Raw genomic sequence first — 19,371 nt, forward strand, 5'->3', positions numbered from 1 at the left:
CCCGTTGTGCTGTGCAGGAGATGTGCTGCTTTTGAGGACGCCTGCACCGCATAGTTTTCAGCACCCCGCGTTTGTCCATAAAAATCCTTGCTGCAGATGCAGTAGACCAATTATTTGTGAAAATACATCCGTTGAAGCTGCGCAGTGTTCCAGTAGAAGTCTTGAAAAGAACAACCAAGCTATTCAGTTTGTGGATAACGTTTCTATGTCTCCTGCTGCTGCCGTTGCCACTGCTAAGAAATCGTTTGTTGCTCCAGCGCCCCCTGCTGTTAGTGTTGCGAACAGAGATATGCCGAGAGTTATAACAGATCAATTAGTGCAAGCAAAACTCGAAAAATGTGCATCTCCAAAGCTGTCTTCGAAAGCTTCTGCTCCAAAGAAACAACGGACTTTTTCTCATGGTTGGAGCTGGAAAGGAAAACCTAGGGAAAGGCTAATAGCTTTTACGGTAAAATAACTTTTTATCATTTTTCTTTTCTTTAAAAGGTAATTTCTGGAATAGATATTTGGTTAATTTAATTCCTTTTATAAAAAAGAGTGGTGGGCCATTATATAAGTTCAATTTATATTCTTTACAATTTAGATATTTTTTTATCGAGTTTCATAACTTATACAAGGTGCTACTGGAAGGTATTGTCTGTAAGTTCATTGTGAAGGCTATAGGCCAATGGTGATGAGCCTATGACCCGCAGGTCTGATACTGATCTACGAAGGTTTTTTAAATGACTCATTCGTTGATTTTTATTAACTTCTTTTTTCATCGTTAAAAAGCAAACACACAATTTAAACTAAAGTATAAATCGTTGGTCAAATTTATTTTTAAAAAAATAAATATGTAAATAAATGTTTTCAAATAGACATTAGCCAATATATTTTCTGCAGTTTATCACAACACCTGTGTTTAAGTTAATTTTATTTATTTATTTTTCGTTTTGTGATCAAGAAAAATTCTTATTTTTCCCTTATGGTTTGAAAAATACGCATAAAAATTTTTTTCTTTAGCCATTTGTTAGTACCAAATCAAACTGTCACGCATATGATCAGTGCTAGTGCTTGGCTTTTCTTCTAGTTTTTAAAACCTAGAAGAAATATGCACCCTTTTAAAAACTGTGATAATGAAGAATATTTAATAATGTGCATATGTGCGTTTCTTTATTCCTTGTTCATTCAAATACAGAGGCACTATTGGGCATGGTATCATCTGGTATTCAAGCTATCCCTCCCAGGATTTCAAATTTTTGCTTACAACCTGTTGCTTTTCACTTTGAAAAAGAAAAGTTTTGGAAATAAAATAAGATGGGAAAGTAATTATTTTTCTGTAATTTTAAATTTGAGAAAAAAGGGGTTAATTGTGAAGATTTTCGTTAATAAAATTTTGGTTATTCCAAACTGTTAGTAACCTTTTTAGTGGCACTAACTAGGTGACTCATGGACTTGTATTTAACAAACTTCTGCGCAAAAAGTTTCATCGTCGTTGTTATTAGTGATCTAGCGCGTTCAAACCGGCTAGAATCGGTAAAGAAGACAGTTGGCTTTTGGAGCCTTGGTGCCAGCTTATTCACTTTATTCTTGATGTTCTTTCATGGGAGTTATCGGAACAAAAAAAATTTGGGGGATCATATCAGGACTTAAAAGCAAATGGGAAACGGTTAGAACCTTTGAATTGACCAGTAAAATGGTCATGAAGATGACTGACGGAGGCGCATTGAAGTTTCCAAATGTCTGCCTTGTTGGGTCGGAACTTTTTAAAATGTCTAATGCCTAATGACGGTTCGATTCAAGAGTTTAGTCACGATTGTCAGAGTTTGATCAATGGTTCTTGTTGATGCCCCTAGCAGTACCAACGTTGATTTTTTTTCACGACCTTCAAAATATGCCTTGTGCTACCGGTAGACTTGACGCTTTGAAGAACAATCATGGTAACAGATATTCTTTATCATGGAAAAAAATTTCATTGCAAATTTCCCAAATATTGCAAAACTTTATTGCAATCCATCAAGCGCTGCATGGCAGCCTGCATAGGAGGCAAAAAGGGAATTCGATGAAACTGCTTGTCCTTACTCCTTGAATTGCCTGTGACGATCGAGCGACCATACATGCGTAGGCTGGTCAGTCTCTTTACCAATTACAACTGGTCTTAAATTGCTGGAACTCGTAAAAACTCCGCAATAAATTCCGTGACGTAACTTTCCTGGGGTAATTTGTGAATGGATTATAACTAAGTGTTAAATTAATAAAGATTCACGATCATGTGTCGTTTTTTGTTGTAATTCTTTTAACGGTAATTATAAAATGTTGTAAACTCTCAATTATCCGTGAAATTAGGAGCCATAACAAATGAGAATATTTATTCCGCGGATAATGCTAACTTATAAATGACGTTCTTATCTTAAAGAAACTTTTTGTTAATTCAACAGAAACCTGAATTTTTTCACCGCAAAAGAATTAATTAAAAGAAAGAGTGCTAGACATTTATTTAAAATATTTTTTGCTATCGAATTTCCCATGCACCAATTACAAGTCAATCGGCAATACTTCACATTAATAAGAGTATATAGCAAGTTATTATACATTGATAAAAACAATTACAGGGACCATTGGTTTTTATTTATTTTTTGCAATAATAAACCTAGCCAAAATATCATCCTTATATAAGACCAATTATGGGAAAACGAAAATGGGCACAACCTGCACCCTAAATGAGGAAACTGATCACTTCTCCAGCCTCTAACGGCTACACAACTCTCGCATCAGCATTTCATACTGTTTACCAGGGTCCTTATCAATCCCTTTGGCAACCGCATCCACTCGTGCATCAAGACACCTTTGAGCTTATCGATGGACATTGCAGCTAATCTTCGAGCTGTAATTGGGCATTCAAGGGCGTCCCATACGTGTTCGATGGTATTAAGGTCAGGGGACATCGCAGGCCACTCCAATCGTTGAATATCCTCCGATTGGAGTTATTCATCAGCCAACTGAGTCTTGCGTGGACTGGCATTATCGTTCATAAGGATACATATATTCCGCCTGAAAGTCTCATATATGGTGCAAGAATCTCGTCCCTGTATTGCTGACCTGTTAAAGTAACTCCCATACGAACACATGGAGGTCGGTATATCCATCTGCCATAATGCCTGCTCAGACCACCTCGACCATATTGGTCCTTTTCGACAATGTTAGTCCGATATTGACTCCCAGGGTACTCTCCAAATGAGAACACGTCTTGAGTCGCGACTCATCACTGAAAAGAACCCGTCCCCAATCTTTCTCTGTCCAAGTTCTCGGCGCCATGTTAAATAGTTCTTTTTGTGGTTCAGAGTAAAAAGAATGCAGATTACTGGGTGCCTAGCATACAGACCTGCATTAAGCATCTGGGTGACTGTCATCCGTAAAATTGATGTTCTTGTTACATTATACAGGTTGCAAAACAATTCTTTCATTGTCGCGAACCTATCCCTTTTAGCTAGAAGTCTCAAATAACAGTCTTGAACCGGCGTTGTTACCTATTTGCGGCCTTGACCAGGTCGGCGGATCACTATTCCTGTCTCTGTGACATGTTTCCACAAAGTGAACGCAACATTTTTCGAAAGTGGAGCCTATGATTGGCCCGCCTCGAGTCTTCCAACTATTCGCCATCTTTTGGTATCGTCTAGACGATGACGACTGGCTTTACTGACGATGTGTAAACTAAGAAACTCAAAAAACAAAGATTAAGCTAAGCTGCGATGTCTAAAACGTCATTACGCTACAAGCTTCGGCGAGAAAATGAGGTACCTCTACACAAACGCAATCACAGGCCACTGCATGGCAGAGGTGTCTGCGACAACTTAGCTATCATTTCATACCTTATTTGGTCCCGCAGTGGACTGATCGTTAAGACACGGTTCCCAGCAGATCACCGAAGTCAAGCATCACTGGCTGCGGTCAGTGTGCGGGTGGGTGACCACTTTGATCAGTCTGCGTAGGTTAGGTACGGAGGGTGTGCGGTATTGGTCCTCGTTAAACTGTTCTACCGTAAAGTGCTCGACTTCGCGTGTAGGTCGTCGGGCTACCGAATCGGGAGTGCCATCCCCTTTGCAGAGGATCAAAATTGTGATGACATGTCTTCGGATCATCCTCAGGGATGTCTCTCAGACCGCCGCCAATAACCCATTGTGCAGCTTTAGTGCGACGTAAATGAACTACAACTGCAAATACAACAAACATACCTTATTTGCGGATAGGCGTTACTTGCGTTTTTTTTTTTTGTTTTTTTTTAATAAAAATTTAAAAAAATTATCAGTGTAATTGTGATATTAAAATTAAGCAATTATAAATTACCCTACAGGCATGATTTAATAAATTCTAAAGAGTTTGAATTTCAGTGGATGATTATCAAACATTAAATGTGATTAATTATTACCGTGCCTTGGCGCATCGTACGTTTATCAGCACAAAAACGCACTTTTTGTCTGTGAATATTTCTTTTTTCGGCGGATTCTCATTCTCAGACTTTGAATTATGGAAGGAAGAAGGAAGGTAATCTTCATTGTATTGATTTTTGTTTCACGAAGAACTGACAAATTCTACGCTTTTGGCTATAGCTCCACGACTAACTACCGTACTCTGGGAATAAAAATTAAATTAATTCGAATTTCTTAATTTTGATTTCTCGGAAACGGCTACTATTGAGCCGATTTCGTTCAAACTATTTAATTTGGCACATTTAATTACCTACACTCTAATTATTTCTGGATAAGTGACTTTTAAAAGTAAGTGTTCATACATTAAATTTGAAAAGGGTTGAACTTCCGACCAGTCTCCTTGACAAAACTATAAGTCTGAGAATCAAAATCCGTCTTAAAAAAAGGCGGGTATATTTAATCAGAAAAAAAATAATTTAATTTTTTGAAATAAAACCTCTTTGGGTTATAGTTCTGTTTGAGATAAGAAAATAGCTTTTTTAAAGTTTGAAATAGAGCTATTGAATTGAGAAATAATAGGTAATTTAATTAACCAATTAAAATTACCTAAAATGGCTTTTCTTATGCCATCTTAGATTTCAGATTAATTTTTTTTAAAGTTTTTAACGAAATTGATGATTTAGTATTATTTGATGACACTTTACCTTTCAAATAAAATGCAAATTTAATTCTTCCCGATATTAGGTTAAGAGAAATTGCTTACTAATTTTCAGAACTTCTGCGCATTTCTTTCTTCTAAAATTCTTCGCGTGCAGGTCGTCGGGCTACCAAAGCGGGGGTGCCATCTCCTCTGTAGAGGATCAAAATTGTGATGCCATGTCTTCGGATCATCCTCAGGGGTGTTTCCCAGACCGTCGTCAATAGCTCATTGTCATTGTGCAGCTCTAGTGCGACGTAAATTAACTACAACAACAACAACTTCTTCTAAAATTCAAAGCAAGAAAACTGCATAAGTAAACCTGGGGCAGTAATAAATAGTGTACATTTGTCTGTTTTTATGTATTTTAAAATTTTTTTAATTAATTTTTAGTGTTAAATTGTGCAAAAATAACGATATTTGTTACATATTTTGAAACAGACAAATGTATAAATACTGTCTAAAAATTGCGGTTGAATTCTACTGTAACACTCGCTATGTATCTCCCATTTTGATCGGATAACATAACATTGTACTTTACATGTTTTGAATGATACTGTCGAGTACTACAAATATCTCATCAGTTTTATTTGAGAAAATGATTGAAAGCATATTTATTATGTTCCTGCTCTTTCCAGTTATGCCATGAGGGAAAAGACCTCATTAAGTAATATTTAAAGTAAATAATTACGACTGTAATAATTCGGTTACGATCGAGTAATTTATTTGATGTAACTATTTTTAGAATGATTCTGCTGCCTGTCCGCGCTTGTGTTATCCCAGTGTTCAACACAAAGAGGGAGATATAATTAACGAGAGGGACTGTGTTCTTCTGAAGTCAGGACCAAAAGAAACAGACTTGCCTTACGTAGCCAAAGTAACTGCACTTTGGGAAAATCCTGATGATGGTAATTATTGCTTTTTCTTTATTACAGTACAGAACCCGTTATCCGGAATTCAGAAAACCGGAAAACCAAAAAACCGGAACGAAATTCGATAAATTTTCCCGCAATTTAAAAAAAATAATTTTTTTTTCCTCATAAGATTTTAGGATTTTTTTTTCTTTTTTGAAAGATGTTTACCTTACCATCATTTCAGAAATAATCATTAGTGTATTACCTCATCGTTTTTTCTTATTTTTAAGATTATTTCNTCCAGGGTTTAACACTAAAAAAACGGCTTTTTGTAGCGATTCAGAAAACCGGAAAAATCAGTTATCCGGAATAGCGATAGTCCCGATCGTTCCGGATAATCGGTTCTCTACTGTATCTTAAATACATATGAACTTGAGCTTAATTAATCTGCTGTGGTTGCTCAAATATTGCGTAAACATATTTTTGAATATAATAATTAGCAAAACTAAGCATATTACCCTCCAATGTTTACGACACGAAAATCTCCAGAACTCCCCTTGTTTTTATTTATTTATTTATTTATTTTTTTTTTTGGCATTGACTTTGACAATTAGATAGATTCCTGCAAGTGACGTCATCGCGGGTAAATCGTGGCATTTGCCGATTTAGAAACCACTCGGCTTCGATGCACACACATGACATCGCTTACAGGTACCCAATTAAATCTGATTTAAATCACGTGGTTAAGAATAAACACTTCACTTCTTCTCAAGTTGCAAGTACACAATTACTGCAACAGCCTAATTTTAAGTATTTTAATTAAATTCAAATAAATGTTGTAACGATTAATATCGTTTTAAGTTACGTAATTTTCGTCAATATTACATTTTAACTCATGTTATAAAATTTTGAAACTCCTTGAAGAAATTTTTCCAACTGTTTCTTTTCCCATTAATAAATTTTTTTTTTTTTTTTCAAATTTGAAATTTTACTAATTTTTTGGTTTATAATTAAATTGGATTATGTCGCAATGTACCTTAGACAATTAGAAATAAAATGGTTTTGAAGTTTTGTATTTTAAACTGTTTGACCCATTTCATTCAAATATAAGATTTTGTTATAAGAAATAACATAGTTCAAAATAAATTAACAAATTTTTGTAGCTTAACAACTAAAAACTCTTTCAATCATTATTTATTGAGTAATAATAAATAATTATTTAAAAATACTTTTTTGTATAAAATTATCTTTATTTAATCAAATTTTATAATTTAGCAGAAAAAAGTTTTCCTTCTTGAAAATAGATTTGGAAATAATAATAAAAAAAAGGCTCAGTTTTTCATCACTTCTTCATCAAAACGTTTCAACCATATTTTCCAAATTGCAGCTACCTCATTATAGTTTTGGGTAAAAAAATCTGTATCAATTGAAAAAAATATCTTCTTATTCAGAGAAAGTAGATTTTTTGTCTGATATTACACTTTAAAACTTTATTTGCATTAATTAACATGTTTCAGTTTTACTCATTGAACCATTGAAAATATAATTATTCAGAGTTGCCACTCTACAGGGAAAACTAGGAAAAATACAGGGAATTTAAAAATCACCTAAAATAATAGGGAAATTACAGGGAATTTTGATTTTTTTTTCTTCACAAACTGGGAAAATACAGAGAATTTTGTTTCTTATTTTTGTCTTTTAAAAAATGGTGGCCACTCAAAGTGTAATCTATGGGACATTTAACCATGATATTTCAGCCATACTAAACTATTTCATTTACTATAGCATCATTTAAGTATGTTCAACTGTTTTTCCAGCAATTAAAACTAATAAATATAGTTAACCCAATATAGCTCACACAACAGCACTGTAATTGTTGTTTCCTCTTAATATATTGTGTACAGTGAAAACACATGGAATTTTTCCAGATTTGAGTGGCAACCCTGTTATTAGATCAAGTGTTTTTTTTTTTTTTTTTTAATCTGAACATTTTATTACCAATTTGCCAATGATTTTTCTATTTCTTTAGCAAGCGTGTAAAAAAATAATAATAATATAAATTTTCAATCAGAAACTTAATTTTTATTAATATTCAGTATTTCTACTATGTATATGTTACTAGTATGCAAGAGTTATTAATGTGTAAGAAAAATTACATGGATCAATACAGTATTGTTAAAATTTAAGCCTTTACCATTGGTGTTTCTTATTACCGCCCTTGTAATAAATTTTTGTTATCTGAATCAGAAAAAACTATATACTTTAGAATAACAAGTCACTATTTAAGCTCACAAAGAAAAATTATAAATCCTTAAAGAGAAGGGAAGTTTAAAAAAAACATTGAAATCTGATAGATTGCAAGAAGAAACTGTGAAGAGATTAAAGATAATTATTAGAAATACTTTCACATTTAATTCAGCATTCAAACTAAAGTTTCATTTCGCTCGTATTCCATTTTTAATCTCTCAAATTTTTTCTTTTCCTTTTTTTTGTACATACTTATTAATGTATAAATAATATAATAGAATATATTCATTAACTTTATTTTATAAAAAGTATTTTAGACATATGTTCTTGTACTGTAAGGAAGTAAAAAAAAATTTCTGCACCATTATTGAGCGCTTTTTGCTGTGTGTAGTTGAGTAGAATCCTGTTGGCAACACCACTTTTGGTTTCCAAAGAACTTATGTGATCAAGGAGGTTGTAAGCTCTTCGAAAATTAGTTAGTGATATGTTGTGATAAAAATAATAGTTTTAAACTGTAACGTTCCATCGATTGACCAATTGTGCCAATCAATGGAAGGATACAAAACTCTGTGCAATTGTTTAATTGTAGTATGATCTTTTATATCTTTTAATTAATGTAGGAATCATTATTTTAGGTGAAATGATGATGAGCTTGCTGTGGTATTATAGACCTGAGCACACAGACCAAGGACGTAAAGCAGGTCAAATGGAAGATGAAGTGTTTGCATCACGGCACAAAGATGTCAATTCCATCGCATGCATAGAAGATAAATGTTATGTGCTCTCATACAATGAGTACTGTCGGTAAGTGCAAGTATACCAATGTGGGTGAAGAATTAAAATTATTTCTTGATTTATTTACATATTTTTAATGGGTTGAAATGTAGTAAAGAATGTTTCAGTATTCATGCAAAATATGAATTCCGTGCAATCAAACATTGTCAACAAAAAGTATAAAACAGCACTTCAACTGACAGCTCAGGGTTATTAGAGAAGAGCCTTCTTTTTTTTCCTTTTATGTTTTTAAGAGGGTATTTTAATTCAGAGAAAATGCAAATTTTGCGTGTAAAAATCTCACAGGGTGGCAACCCACTTGGAATTTATCAAGGAATATTTTTATTTTCTAAAAAAAAATGGAAAAATCAGAGAATTTTTTTTTAAAAAAATAGAATTTTTTTCTTTGATTTTTTTAATTTCACTATTATTTTTTCATCCATTACACCCACTCACTTTTTTAGACAGAAATTTATATCAGTAATTTAGCAATACTTTGCTTGCATCTAAACTTGCTCCATTATAACCCTGTTAAACTAGATGACTTTTCCACAGTTGTTAGGTGAATATGGAAACATTTAACTTCTTTGGAAACTGTGGGACTGAGCAGTTCATGAAAAGTACGGAATGTGGTGGGAGGCAGATGAAGAGTTAGGATATTTGCTCCTGTTCATAAAAGCCATGGTCCATGGGTCAAAATCATTAATTGTTCAAGTTCATTCCGAAGCCTTGGGGGCATTTTTTTCTTATGACAAAATGATTCAAAAGGTTTTATTATTTTTAATTTTATTAAATTCTCCAAAAATTATTTGGTTTTAATTTAATAACAATTGATTTTATTTCGCACTTTTTTAAAAAAGTTTTCGTACTATCATCCAATCAAATCAATGAATTATTTTTTTCCCTGAGCCAACCAATCACACATCTTATTATTATTGTTAGCAATGTTTGTAGACAAATCGTTACAATTGTGGCATTGACAATAAGATTTTTTCAATCTTATTTTAACCTTTTAAAACATATTTTAATTAGATAAAGGTCCATTTAAGAACCAACTATGTGTTGATAGCATCTAATTTTACTTTTTTGTTGGTAAATTTTTTATTTTCGATTCAAAATTTGAATTGTGCAGTTAATTACAGTGTTGTAAGTTTGTAATTGTTGCTTTCATTCCAAATATGATATTTTTGAAACAGTTTCTTCTTTTTCCTTAAAAGGCTGGTATAAGATTATAGAAATAAGATTAATAGAAAATAAGATTTATGAAATTTGATGAATTAGTAGAAATAAAATTTATGATGCTAATATCTTCATAAATTGATAATTCAGTTTTGAAATTGAATTTCACTTTCGACCTTGCCTTATTGGTAAATTCTACATGCTAATTAAATGCATCTTTTACTAGGTATAAAGCAAGTTTGGGCATGGACGATGACATGGTATCATTGACGTCAATGCTTATTCCTGACCTACCAGATGATTATCATCGGAAAAACAGGCTCCCTGCAGACGTCGTTTCCAGTGACATAGTTTTCTTCTGCCGACATGTCTACGATTTTCGCCAGAAAAGAATCTTAAAAAACCCGACGTGAAAAATTATTGCCAATGAGAGAATAAACTAAACATTCGTGATAGCAGCTAGTCTAGATTTAAAAGCAACGTTACAGCTGTATAACAAATCATTTATCCACTGACCAAATCTAGTTGATTTTTCTCTTAAGATATTATTTTTAAAAAAAAGAGGGATTTGATAGACCTCCATCCATCGTATCATTACTGACGAAACTAACTGGTAGATGATAAATATTTTTTGCTCTTGAAATTTATACTATTGAAGCGTGTTAAAATTTGGGATAGGAAACTTTGAAGTAATGTTTCGCTAATGGTTCCTGTTGAAAATTAGTGTATCAGATATGTATATTTGTAATTATCTTCTTAAAAGAAACACAGAATTTTATTTCCATTGGAGAAAATTGAATGTTGTGTGAGACCATGAGTGGGGAAACATTAAAAGTGTAGTTTATTATCATATTACAAACTGTTTGTATTGTTAAAAATAATTAGAATATGTATCATTAGTTTAATTATACTTATTTTATTTGAAACTCATCTTTGTGATAGTCACTTGCTAAAAGTCACTTCAGCTGTTATATATCACTATGACAGTTATATATCATTGTTCTTATATCATTTTAATTAGTATATTTCAATATATCTCTATGTAGCTGTCCTGTTAAAAAAAAAGCTTTGTTGTGTTGTCATCGTAAGCATTTTTAAAGTCTATACGTTTTTGAGAATATATTGTTTGTATCAAAAAAGCAAAATATTAAATTTTCCAGAGTTATGAAATTTTTATAATTTGTGCAATTTTTATGTTGTGAATTTTGCTGTGTGTGTTCTGTTTTGTTGCATGAAATATTGGATTTTACAAAGGTATCTATAGAATATATATGTTTTTTTTTCGTACAAAATATATTGTGTTAATGTTTTGTTGCAGTTCTCTTAATTTGCTGAGTACAAATAACTAAAAAGAACTGTTTATGAATTATTTTTAGGGTTTCGTCTTTATTTTTGTTTGAATTCCCTTTCATTTTTTCACTTATCAAAAGTCATTTCTAAATTCAAATATGTGTATTTTCAAAGTAGATCTCTGAATATTTTGTAATAAACCATGTACTAGGGTAAATCACACGAATTTATTTTATGAAGACATTTCTAATAATTCAACGTTTGTGCCTGTATACTACACCTATTGGTGCCTATGACAGTAGGTGTTTACTGTAAGTGAATAAGCTTTTATCTTAAATACACAAAAAGGGAAAGTTTAATTTTTTTATAAGGCTTTTTCTTTTCTCTTAATGTTAAGAATAGTGGAAATTACATTCACCTTTTCTGTAAGAAATTTGCTAAATTTGTCTTTCCTGTTTTGAATAAAAAACAAACACTGACTGTAGAATAATTATTCGTAAATTTAAAACTGTCTTTAATAGTCTTATTTCATTAATAAAATGAGACTTAATAATAGCAGACTAGTCCTACAATTACTTTTTTTTCTTCCATTCTGACTGTCTAATTCAGATCACGTGGATTTATGTTTTACGTTTTTAGAGAGACAGAACTCTCTTGGTATGTATTTAAGTGATTAAAAGAAGATAATCAGTGTTCCCATAAATCATGGTGAACTTAAAAAATCTGTAACTGTAAGGAAATTTTCTTTGGCAAAAAAGTCAAGAAGTTGTCAAAAAAATTTTATTTTTTGCTGAAAACTACAAAAATTCTGCAATAGACCAGGAAAATAATTAATCTTTAGAATTGGAGGTACTCTGTAAATAGGTCAAAAGCAAATAATTCTAACAATTTTTATAAAAGTTTTCAATGTAATGTGTTATAATTATTTTACATTAAACTGAATCAGATGATAAATTTATCCATAAATATTTTTCTTGCAAATTTTTTCCTATATTTTTGTTGAGAATTTCTTGGAAAATCAGTGTGTCAGAGAATTTGGAGTTAGCGTCCTAATAATTCTTAGAACATGTAATTTTGAGTTTTCAAATTCAGACATTCGCTTTTAAATATGATTACACTGAGAGATTTTTAATTTNAAAAAAATCATTTCTTTAATTATAATACATTTTTAACATCTTCTAATTTTTAAAGTATTAAATATTTTTTTTGCATCATCATATGGAAAATGTTTTACATCTACTTTTTCATCAGCTATTCTCATTAGGTTGCTCAAATGCTCGTTTGTTTCATTTTGATTGTTTCTACCCACGTTTGTTTCATTTTCATTTGTCCGTTTCGGAGTAGAAGATATTGCCTTTACAAGGTATTTGTCCATCTTACATTAATGTGCGAAAGATTTGAACTTCTTACATGGAGAAACCTTACCTACGGTAAACACGTGGTTGCAGAGAAATGCATTCTGAAAGAGGTTCCGAGGGATGGTGTTCTGTTGTTCTTAGAGGTTCTGAACAATACTGGTAAGTAGGGAAGCTAGATAATGGGGGAGATGTTGAAAATAAAGAAAGATCCAGGAAGAAAAGTGAAACGGATTTCATTCTAAATGGCGCAATGAGAAATTTTTTTCGAAATTCGTGAATTTTGAAATTGTTTTATAGAATGCGGGAATTTCTCGCGGTAATCATTTTTTAATGCGAGAAAAGAAAAAAATATGCGAGATTCTCGCACTGTAGTGAAAACACTGCTTGGGCATATATAATTTGACATTGGGAATTGACAGCCTTAAGTTTGCGAGGATACCCAAGATTTAGCTTTTATTATAACTAAGCTTTAATGTTAATAGCATGCCTTTTAAACAATTTTGTTTTGTTTTAGATTATAAAATGTTTATTTTTAACTTTGAGTACATATGTTTTAAGTAAAAATATGAATGCTTATATATTTTTAATCTGTGCCTTTACTTTTGTAAACTGTGAACTTTTTAAAATTTTAAATAGACTCTAACTATATTTATTTTACTCTGATGTTTTTATAATTTAGCCTCATTTTAATTTTCAGGAAAAGAATTAAGCTAAAATCTTGTGATTATTTCACTTTCTCAGTTATATTTTATTCAGGATGCAATTCTCTTTTTACGCATCTCCAAATTTAACAACCAAAACTTATTTTTAAATAATCTAAAAACAGTTGCAATTGCAAAGATCTGAAAATCCATTTATCAAACAAACAGTGAGAGAACCCATCCTTCTTTGAGCAGGGAGATTGTTTCAAAGAAGTAAAAAAATTTTAGAACTATTAATTGCACTTTGTATTTATTTTTGAATTAATGTTAAATTATTAAAATTAAATAAGTGGCTGTTTGTTGAGAAATTAAAGTATAAAATGTCTCTTAATTTTAGAACTGCTGCAATTTTTTTAAAACTCCCCATTATAAAATGCAATTTTTGCTTCGCTGTGCAAAAAGAATTTCTAAATTGCCCGCTCCCTAATCAATTATTAAAAATTAATGTTAATTTTTTCGCACATTTAAATCACAAATCTGATTAATAAATATTTAATTTTTTTTATTGCTGTTTATTTGCTTTTTTTTTTTCTTCTTATTTTTATTTTTTTTATTTTCTAAATATTGATATTCTGTGCTTGTGATCTTGGGAGGAAAATATACTGCGACACAGACATCATTACACAATGATCTAATTGTGATTTTAAAAGCATTCCAAATTTCCATTTACTCATTGCTGTTTTTTTTTTGTTTTTTTTTTTTTTCAATAAAAAATTTCTTATTTATGTTCATTTTAGTATCAAACTAAATATTTTTAATTTTCTTAAATCACAAAATTAATATTGCTTTGAGAAGGTGATATAGAGATCTTGGGCTATCTCATTTTTTTATTAATCAATTTTAAATTAATGTTTTTATTATTATTCTCTGGTTTGCAATCCACAGTTTGTGCATTTTTCCAAGGTTTAGCAGAGTTATTTATTTAAACATTATTTAATGAGTGTATTTTAGAAATGTAGGCTTTTAGTTTTTTTTTTTGCTATTATTTTTTAATTGCTTTTATTCTTCCTTTAATCAGTAGAAATATCAATTATGTAAGCCAGCATCAATTACTATTTTATACTTGAACTTTTTTTTGTATCAGTTACTTTGATAGATAAAATTGAAATGTGAGTATTTTGAAATTAAATTTTTGATGGCATAAGTTTTTGAATAATATAAAAAGGGGCATATACTTTAGCATTTAATAAATTTCTGAATTTTTCTTTTCATGTTCTATTTTTTCCGATATAAAAACAATTTTTTATTTTTGGAAAGTCTTACACTTTCTTAACTGAAGTGAAGTTGTCTTCATTTTAAAAGTTTAAGGATAAAGGAAAAAAAATTAAGTTATAAATATATGGTCGAAATGGTTATTTTCACAAAGAAAAAGTAAATTATCATAAATTCATCTTCTTAAATCAATGGTTAGAGAATGTGGCTTTGAAAAACTTATTAATTCCTACTGTGCTCTAAAATTTGTCTCAGACATTTGATTTACTTTGCATTCAATACCTCTATTCTAAAACATTTTTTTTTAATTCTAAATAGACTCTAAAATAATTCCACAATGAAAATGTCCAACATGCTTTAAAAAAAGGAAAGAAATCTTTACAAAATTTCACTAGCCTTGTTCTAAAAATTAATTTTAGTTACAAATATTTCAAATAGAGACTTTTAGTTGTGTTTATTACTGATAAGTTACTTATACTGTATTTTAAAAAAATACTTCATTTAAAATTACAATTTTAAGTTAAAAATAAAATTATTGTATTAATGACTCTAAAAATTTAAAATTATCACTGTTAACTTCCATTAGCCTGCAAAATACTCCATACGTAAATAAAATCCCTGATCAAAATGCACAATCACATCCTGGAGTAACTTCAGATGATCTTGAGGTTAAGTTTTCCTTAATAAATTTGAATAAAACATAGTATGTTTTTTAGCATAGTATGCTAATTAAAATTTGATTTTCATTTTTGTAAAAAGAATTATTTAATGCAAAATAAAGCAATAGGATGTTTTGGAGAAGAAAAAAAAATTTACGATTATCTTAAGAAAGTAATACATATTACTTAATGATAAAATATAATAAAGTACGGAATCTTTTGTACAAATATAGTTAATTTTTCACAAATACCTTAAAAAGACTGCTTACTATGTATGTCTTGAATAGCAATAGCAGCATCTTTTTTAGAACTGCGATGTACAGCTCCAAATGTAAACAATTGAAAATTTTAAAAAATTGGGTTTAATAATTAACTTAGGGTAAAATCAAATAATTTTTGAAATATAGAGAGGCAAATTAGCGATTTTTTTTTAATGAAAATATATTCACCTTGAAATAGTACACAATATTTAAAAAATTTAATAAAACATTATAAATAAAAAATTCTTAAAGAAATTGTTTTTTAAAAGAAATAAACAAATCAGTAAATAACTTTGACTGAGCTGAGTTTTGAATAATATATGTTCAAAATTATTAGTACATGTAAGGATTTTGCAAACAATAAATATTCTTTCATATGCTTTTTTTTTCTATAATTTAAAAAAATTTCAATTAAAAAAAATCCGTGACTAAAAAATTGAAGTTTGCTTTAATTGAAGAAATTCTTTTATTTTATTTTTATTAAACAGATAAGTAAAATTCGCTTCATTTTACTTTAGCTATACTATACCATCTTTCCGTAGCTCTGATTAAAGGAATGATTTTAACTTCATAGAAACTTTTCCTCATAGATTTGCACGAAATTACACCCAAACATTTTCTGCCCCTGCATCTTAGTTTTACCACAAAAATTTTCTAATTATTCTACAAAAGCTGTTACAAAACAGGCCTTTCGCCTACAAACTGCACTAGATTTGCTCTAAAAAAGTGATCTGGAAGTGAAATTGTATTGTTAAAAAAAACTAATAAATCGCAATTCTAGTTGGACTCTGTAAGTATAAACAAAATCAGAGATTAGATAAAGACTTTCATTTCTGTTAAAGGTATGAAATAAAAAATAAAAATTTTATTTTCATTTTACTTTAAGCAAATATTTTTAACCAAAAAATCAAAATTTAAAAATAAAAAATTAAATGAATATACTGGCATATTATACAAAACTATTATTTTGAAAGATTGATGGAAATAAATTACTAGAATGACAGCTTTTAAAAATCTTACCGACAATTGCCTAGCGACTAATCATTTCACTGAGTAATTTTTGTGATAAATTCGAAAAACTATATAGGATGCATTATAAATTATTTAAAGGTAAAAGTTGGACTTTTTTGGGACATATTACTATTTATTGTATTTTGTAGCAGTATTTCTACTTTTTGTTATAGTGTTCAATGAAGAAAAACTGTTTTTAATTACATTGTGATGTATGAACTATTATTACAAAATAATTGCTTTTTATTTTTAGTACAAAATTCGCTTTCTTCACTTGCTGAGCTTTTGTATGAAGTTCTCTTTTATGTGAATGCTGTATGTATTGTAATTTATGAATATATTTTAGCTAACTACTACATTAAAAAAATATTAGTATTGAATAAAACAATGGAATTGACAAATTGCGTCTGATTTATTTCCGATTCATTTTACTGTATCTGTTTTTAAAATAAAATATATGCTGCGTGGTTCTCAAAATTGAGTATGCAGTTTTCAACTTTTAAATGTAAATTACAATGCATTACAATCAAGGTATCTTGTAAAACCTTTCAAGTAGAAGGTATAAATTTGAGTTTATATTTTTAAACAAATGGTTCGTTAAAAAGCGGTTTTTAGAATCATTTTCTAACTTAAAGATAGAACTTGTTGATAAACTTTGACTTGAAGTTCTTTCAGGGTCACGAATTTTTCTACAGAAATAGCTAGTTAGTCAGGAAAAAATTGTATATTGCATTAATGTTGTATGAGCAAATGTTGAGGATTTATAATAACAGATGGCGCTGAGCGCAAACAATTTTCTTATTATTTTTTCTTCACTTCTTAAGTTTCAGNTGATAAACTTTGACTTGAAGTTCTTTCAGGGTCACGAATTTTTCTACAGAAATAGCAAGTTAGTCAGGAAAAAATTGTATATTGCATTAATGTTGTATGAGCAAATAAATACAATTTATGAATTTTCCAACTTCTATCCTATAATATGTATTCGAGCCAGAATTAATTTTTAAATATGTGACTGATTGTAATCTAATCTGCATTCTTGAAAATAGACAGTTGCCTGCATACTCAATTTTGAAAGCCATTTGAAAAGTTTAAAGGAAAAAAAAATTTGAAAGTCGGCAATAACTAATTAAAGAAAATTGCAGACGACTTTTTGCAGATTTAAAAAATGTGTAGAAATGTTTTTGAATTAAACAGATGATTCTGTGTTTTTAAAAAAGTTTTGTACTGTGACCTGGCAACTGATGATGGTAAATAATAGGTTAATTTCGCAACACTGGCTTTTGGAGTGGTCACCGAATTCCTTCAGCTTTTGTAAAGTTAACAATCGTTTGAAGGTAGACATTTCGAAAGATCTAGTTCATAGTTTTTCTAGTGATGTCACAATTCTTCTTTTAATAATAATTCTTTTAACAATATTTTAAATGATTTTATCAGTAAAAAGAACTTCAGTTGTTAAAGAACAATGAAATACATTTTACAATTTTTAAGAACTTCCTTGCTGCAAATTCTCAATTTTTAAAATGAATATTTATAATTGATTTTTTATTTTGATGAAAAAGTTACAATGAAAATTACACTCGGTGTACAGTTGGAAAATATTTTATATTAAAATGAAAAGTTTGTTTTCGAAACATTTTTATTCAACACAAAATCGTTTGCTTATAACAAAGAGAGAGTCAGAAACTCCAATTTAGGGAACTTGCCCAAACCTAACTTGTTTTCAATTTGATTTTCAGTCTTAGAGAGGGGAAGAAAACGAAACGTGAGAAAAAATTTTATTTATGTGTGCAAAATATTTTGTTAAGTGCCTTAACTTTCATTAAATGCTTTCGCTTCTTTTATGCAATTAGCCATTGAAGTAAACACAGGATAATTTCCATAACTGAGTAACGATTGGGGGGGAATTGAAGTTAACGAGTCCGTGAGTATGAAAAATTCTGTTTCAAAAAACTTAGTTAAAAAGTTGACTTACGAGTATTTCATACACTTGTGAGCGTCAAGGCAAAATACGTTCTTTATGTATGTACATTTCTATAAATCTCACAGCCTATATGCTGAAATATATTCAAATGTGCTTACTGTTAACTTATTATATTTTCAGTATTTAGGGGCTCTGGTGCTCTTCAATCTATTTGTTAACAAGTTTTTTGAGAAATTTCTAAATGGAGACAATATTCTAAATAACGAATGAGGGACTTTCTCTGAATGAACATTTATATTTTTTAACATATTCTGAATTTTTTCATACTCAAAATAGTAGCAGCAATCCGAATAGTTGAAGCCGTAGTGGCTCATGCGATGGAGCGCTCGCCTCCCAATGAGGTGACCCGATTTCGAAACCCAGCCATTACTGGTCAATACAAACTCCGCACCCTGCTCGCACCGACCATAGGGCGGAAGTTAAATATTCTCAGTGGTGGACGGATCATGGGTTAAAGATTCCTTGGCGTCATGCTAAACGTAAAAGGTTTTTCTCTCCATGTAACGCTAATGCAGGATAGTTCCATCAAAAAGTCTTCCACGAAGGCATATTTCTGCTAATACTTCATCTAGGAATTAATTGGTCTTCTGGAATGGGTTCAAAATTACGAAACTACGTAGTTGAACATTGATAATCGTGAACTCAAAATTGGGTCAGCTGTTTAACGAGGATTAGTGGCGGTTCAACGAGATTTGACATGTCTCTGTTTTCTAAAAAATAAGTGTACATAATTATAAAATTC

The 19,371-nt window shown here is 30.3% G+C and overlaps 1 protein-coding gene across 1 annotated transcript in view; it reads left to right on the forward strand.

Annotated features, from left to right (window-relative positions):
* The window catches only part of LOC107456354 (uncharacterized), a gene marked incomplete in the record, with an annotated part of 165,582 nt that extends 153,656 nt beyond the window's left edge, over positions 1-11,926 (forward strand). Inside the window, 4 exon segments of the mRNA XM_071182299.1 lie at positions 1-448; positions 5,849-6,011; positions 8,840-9,008; positions 10,384-11,926. Coding sequence (XP_071038400.1) covers positions 1-448; positions 5,849-6,011; positions 8,840-9,008; positions 10,384-10,570 — 967 coding nt within the window.
* Between the last annotated feature and the right edge of the window lie 7,445 nt (positions 11,927-19,371).

Source organism: Parasteatoda tepidariorum, chromosome 1 (assembly GCF_043381705.1).
Source record: "Parasteatoda tepidariorum isolate YZ-2023 chromosome 1, CAS_Ptep_4.0, whole genome shotgun sequence".
In the NCBI taxonomy this organism is placed as follows: Eukaryota; Metazoa; Arthropoda; class Arachnida; order Araneae; family Theridiidae; genus Parasteatoda; species Parasteatoda tepidariorum.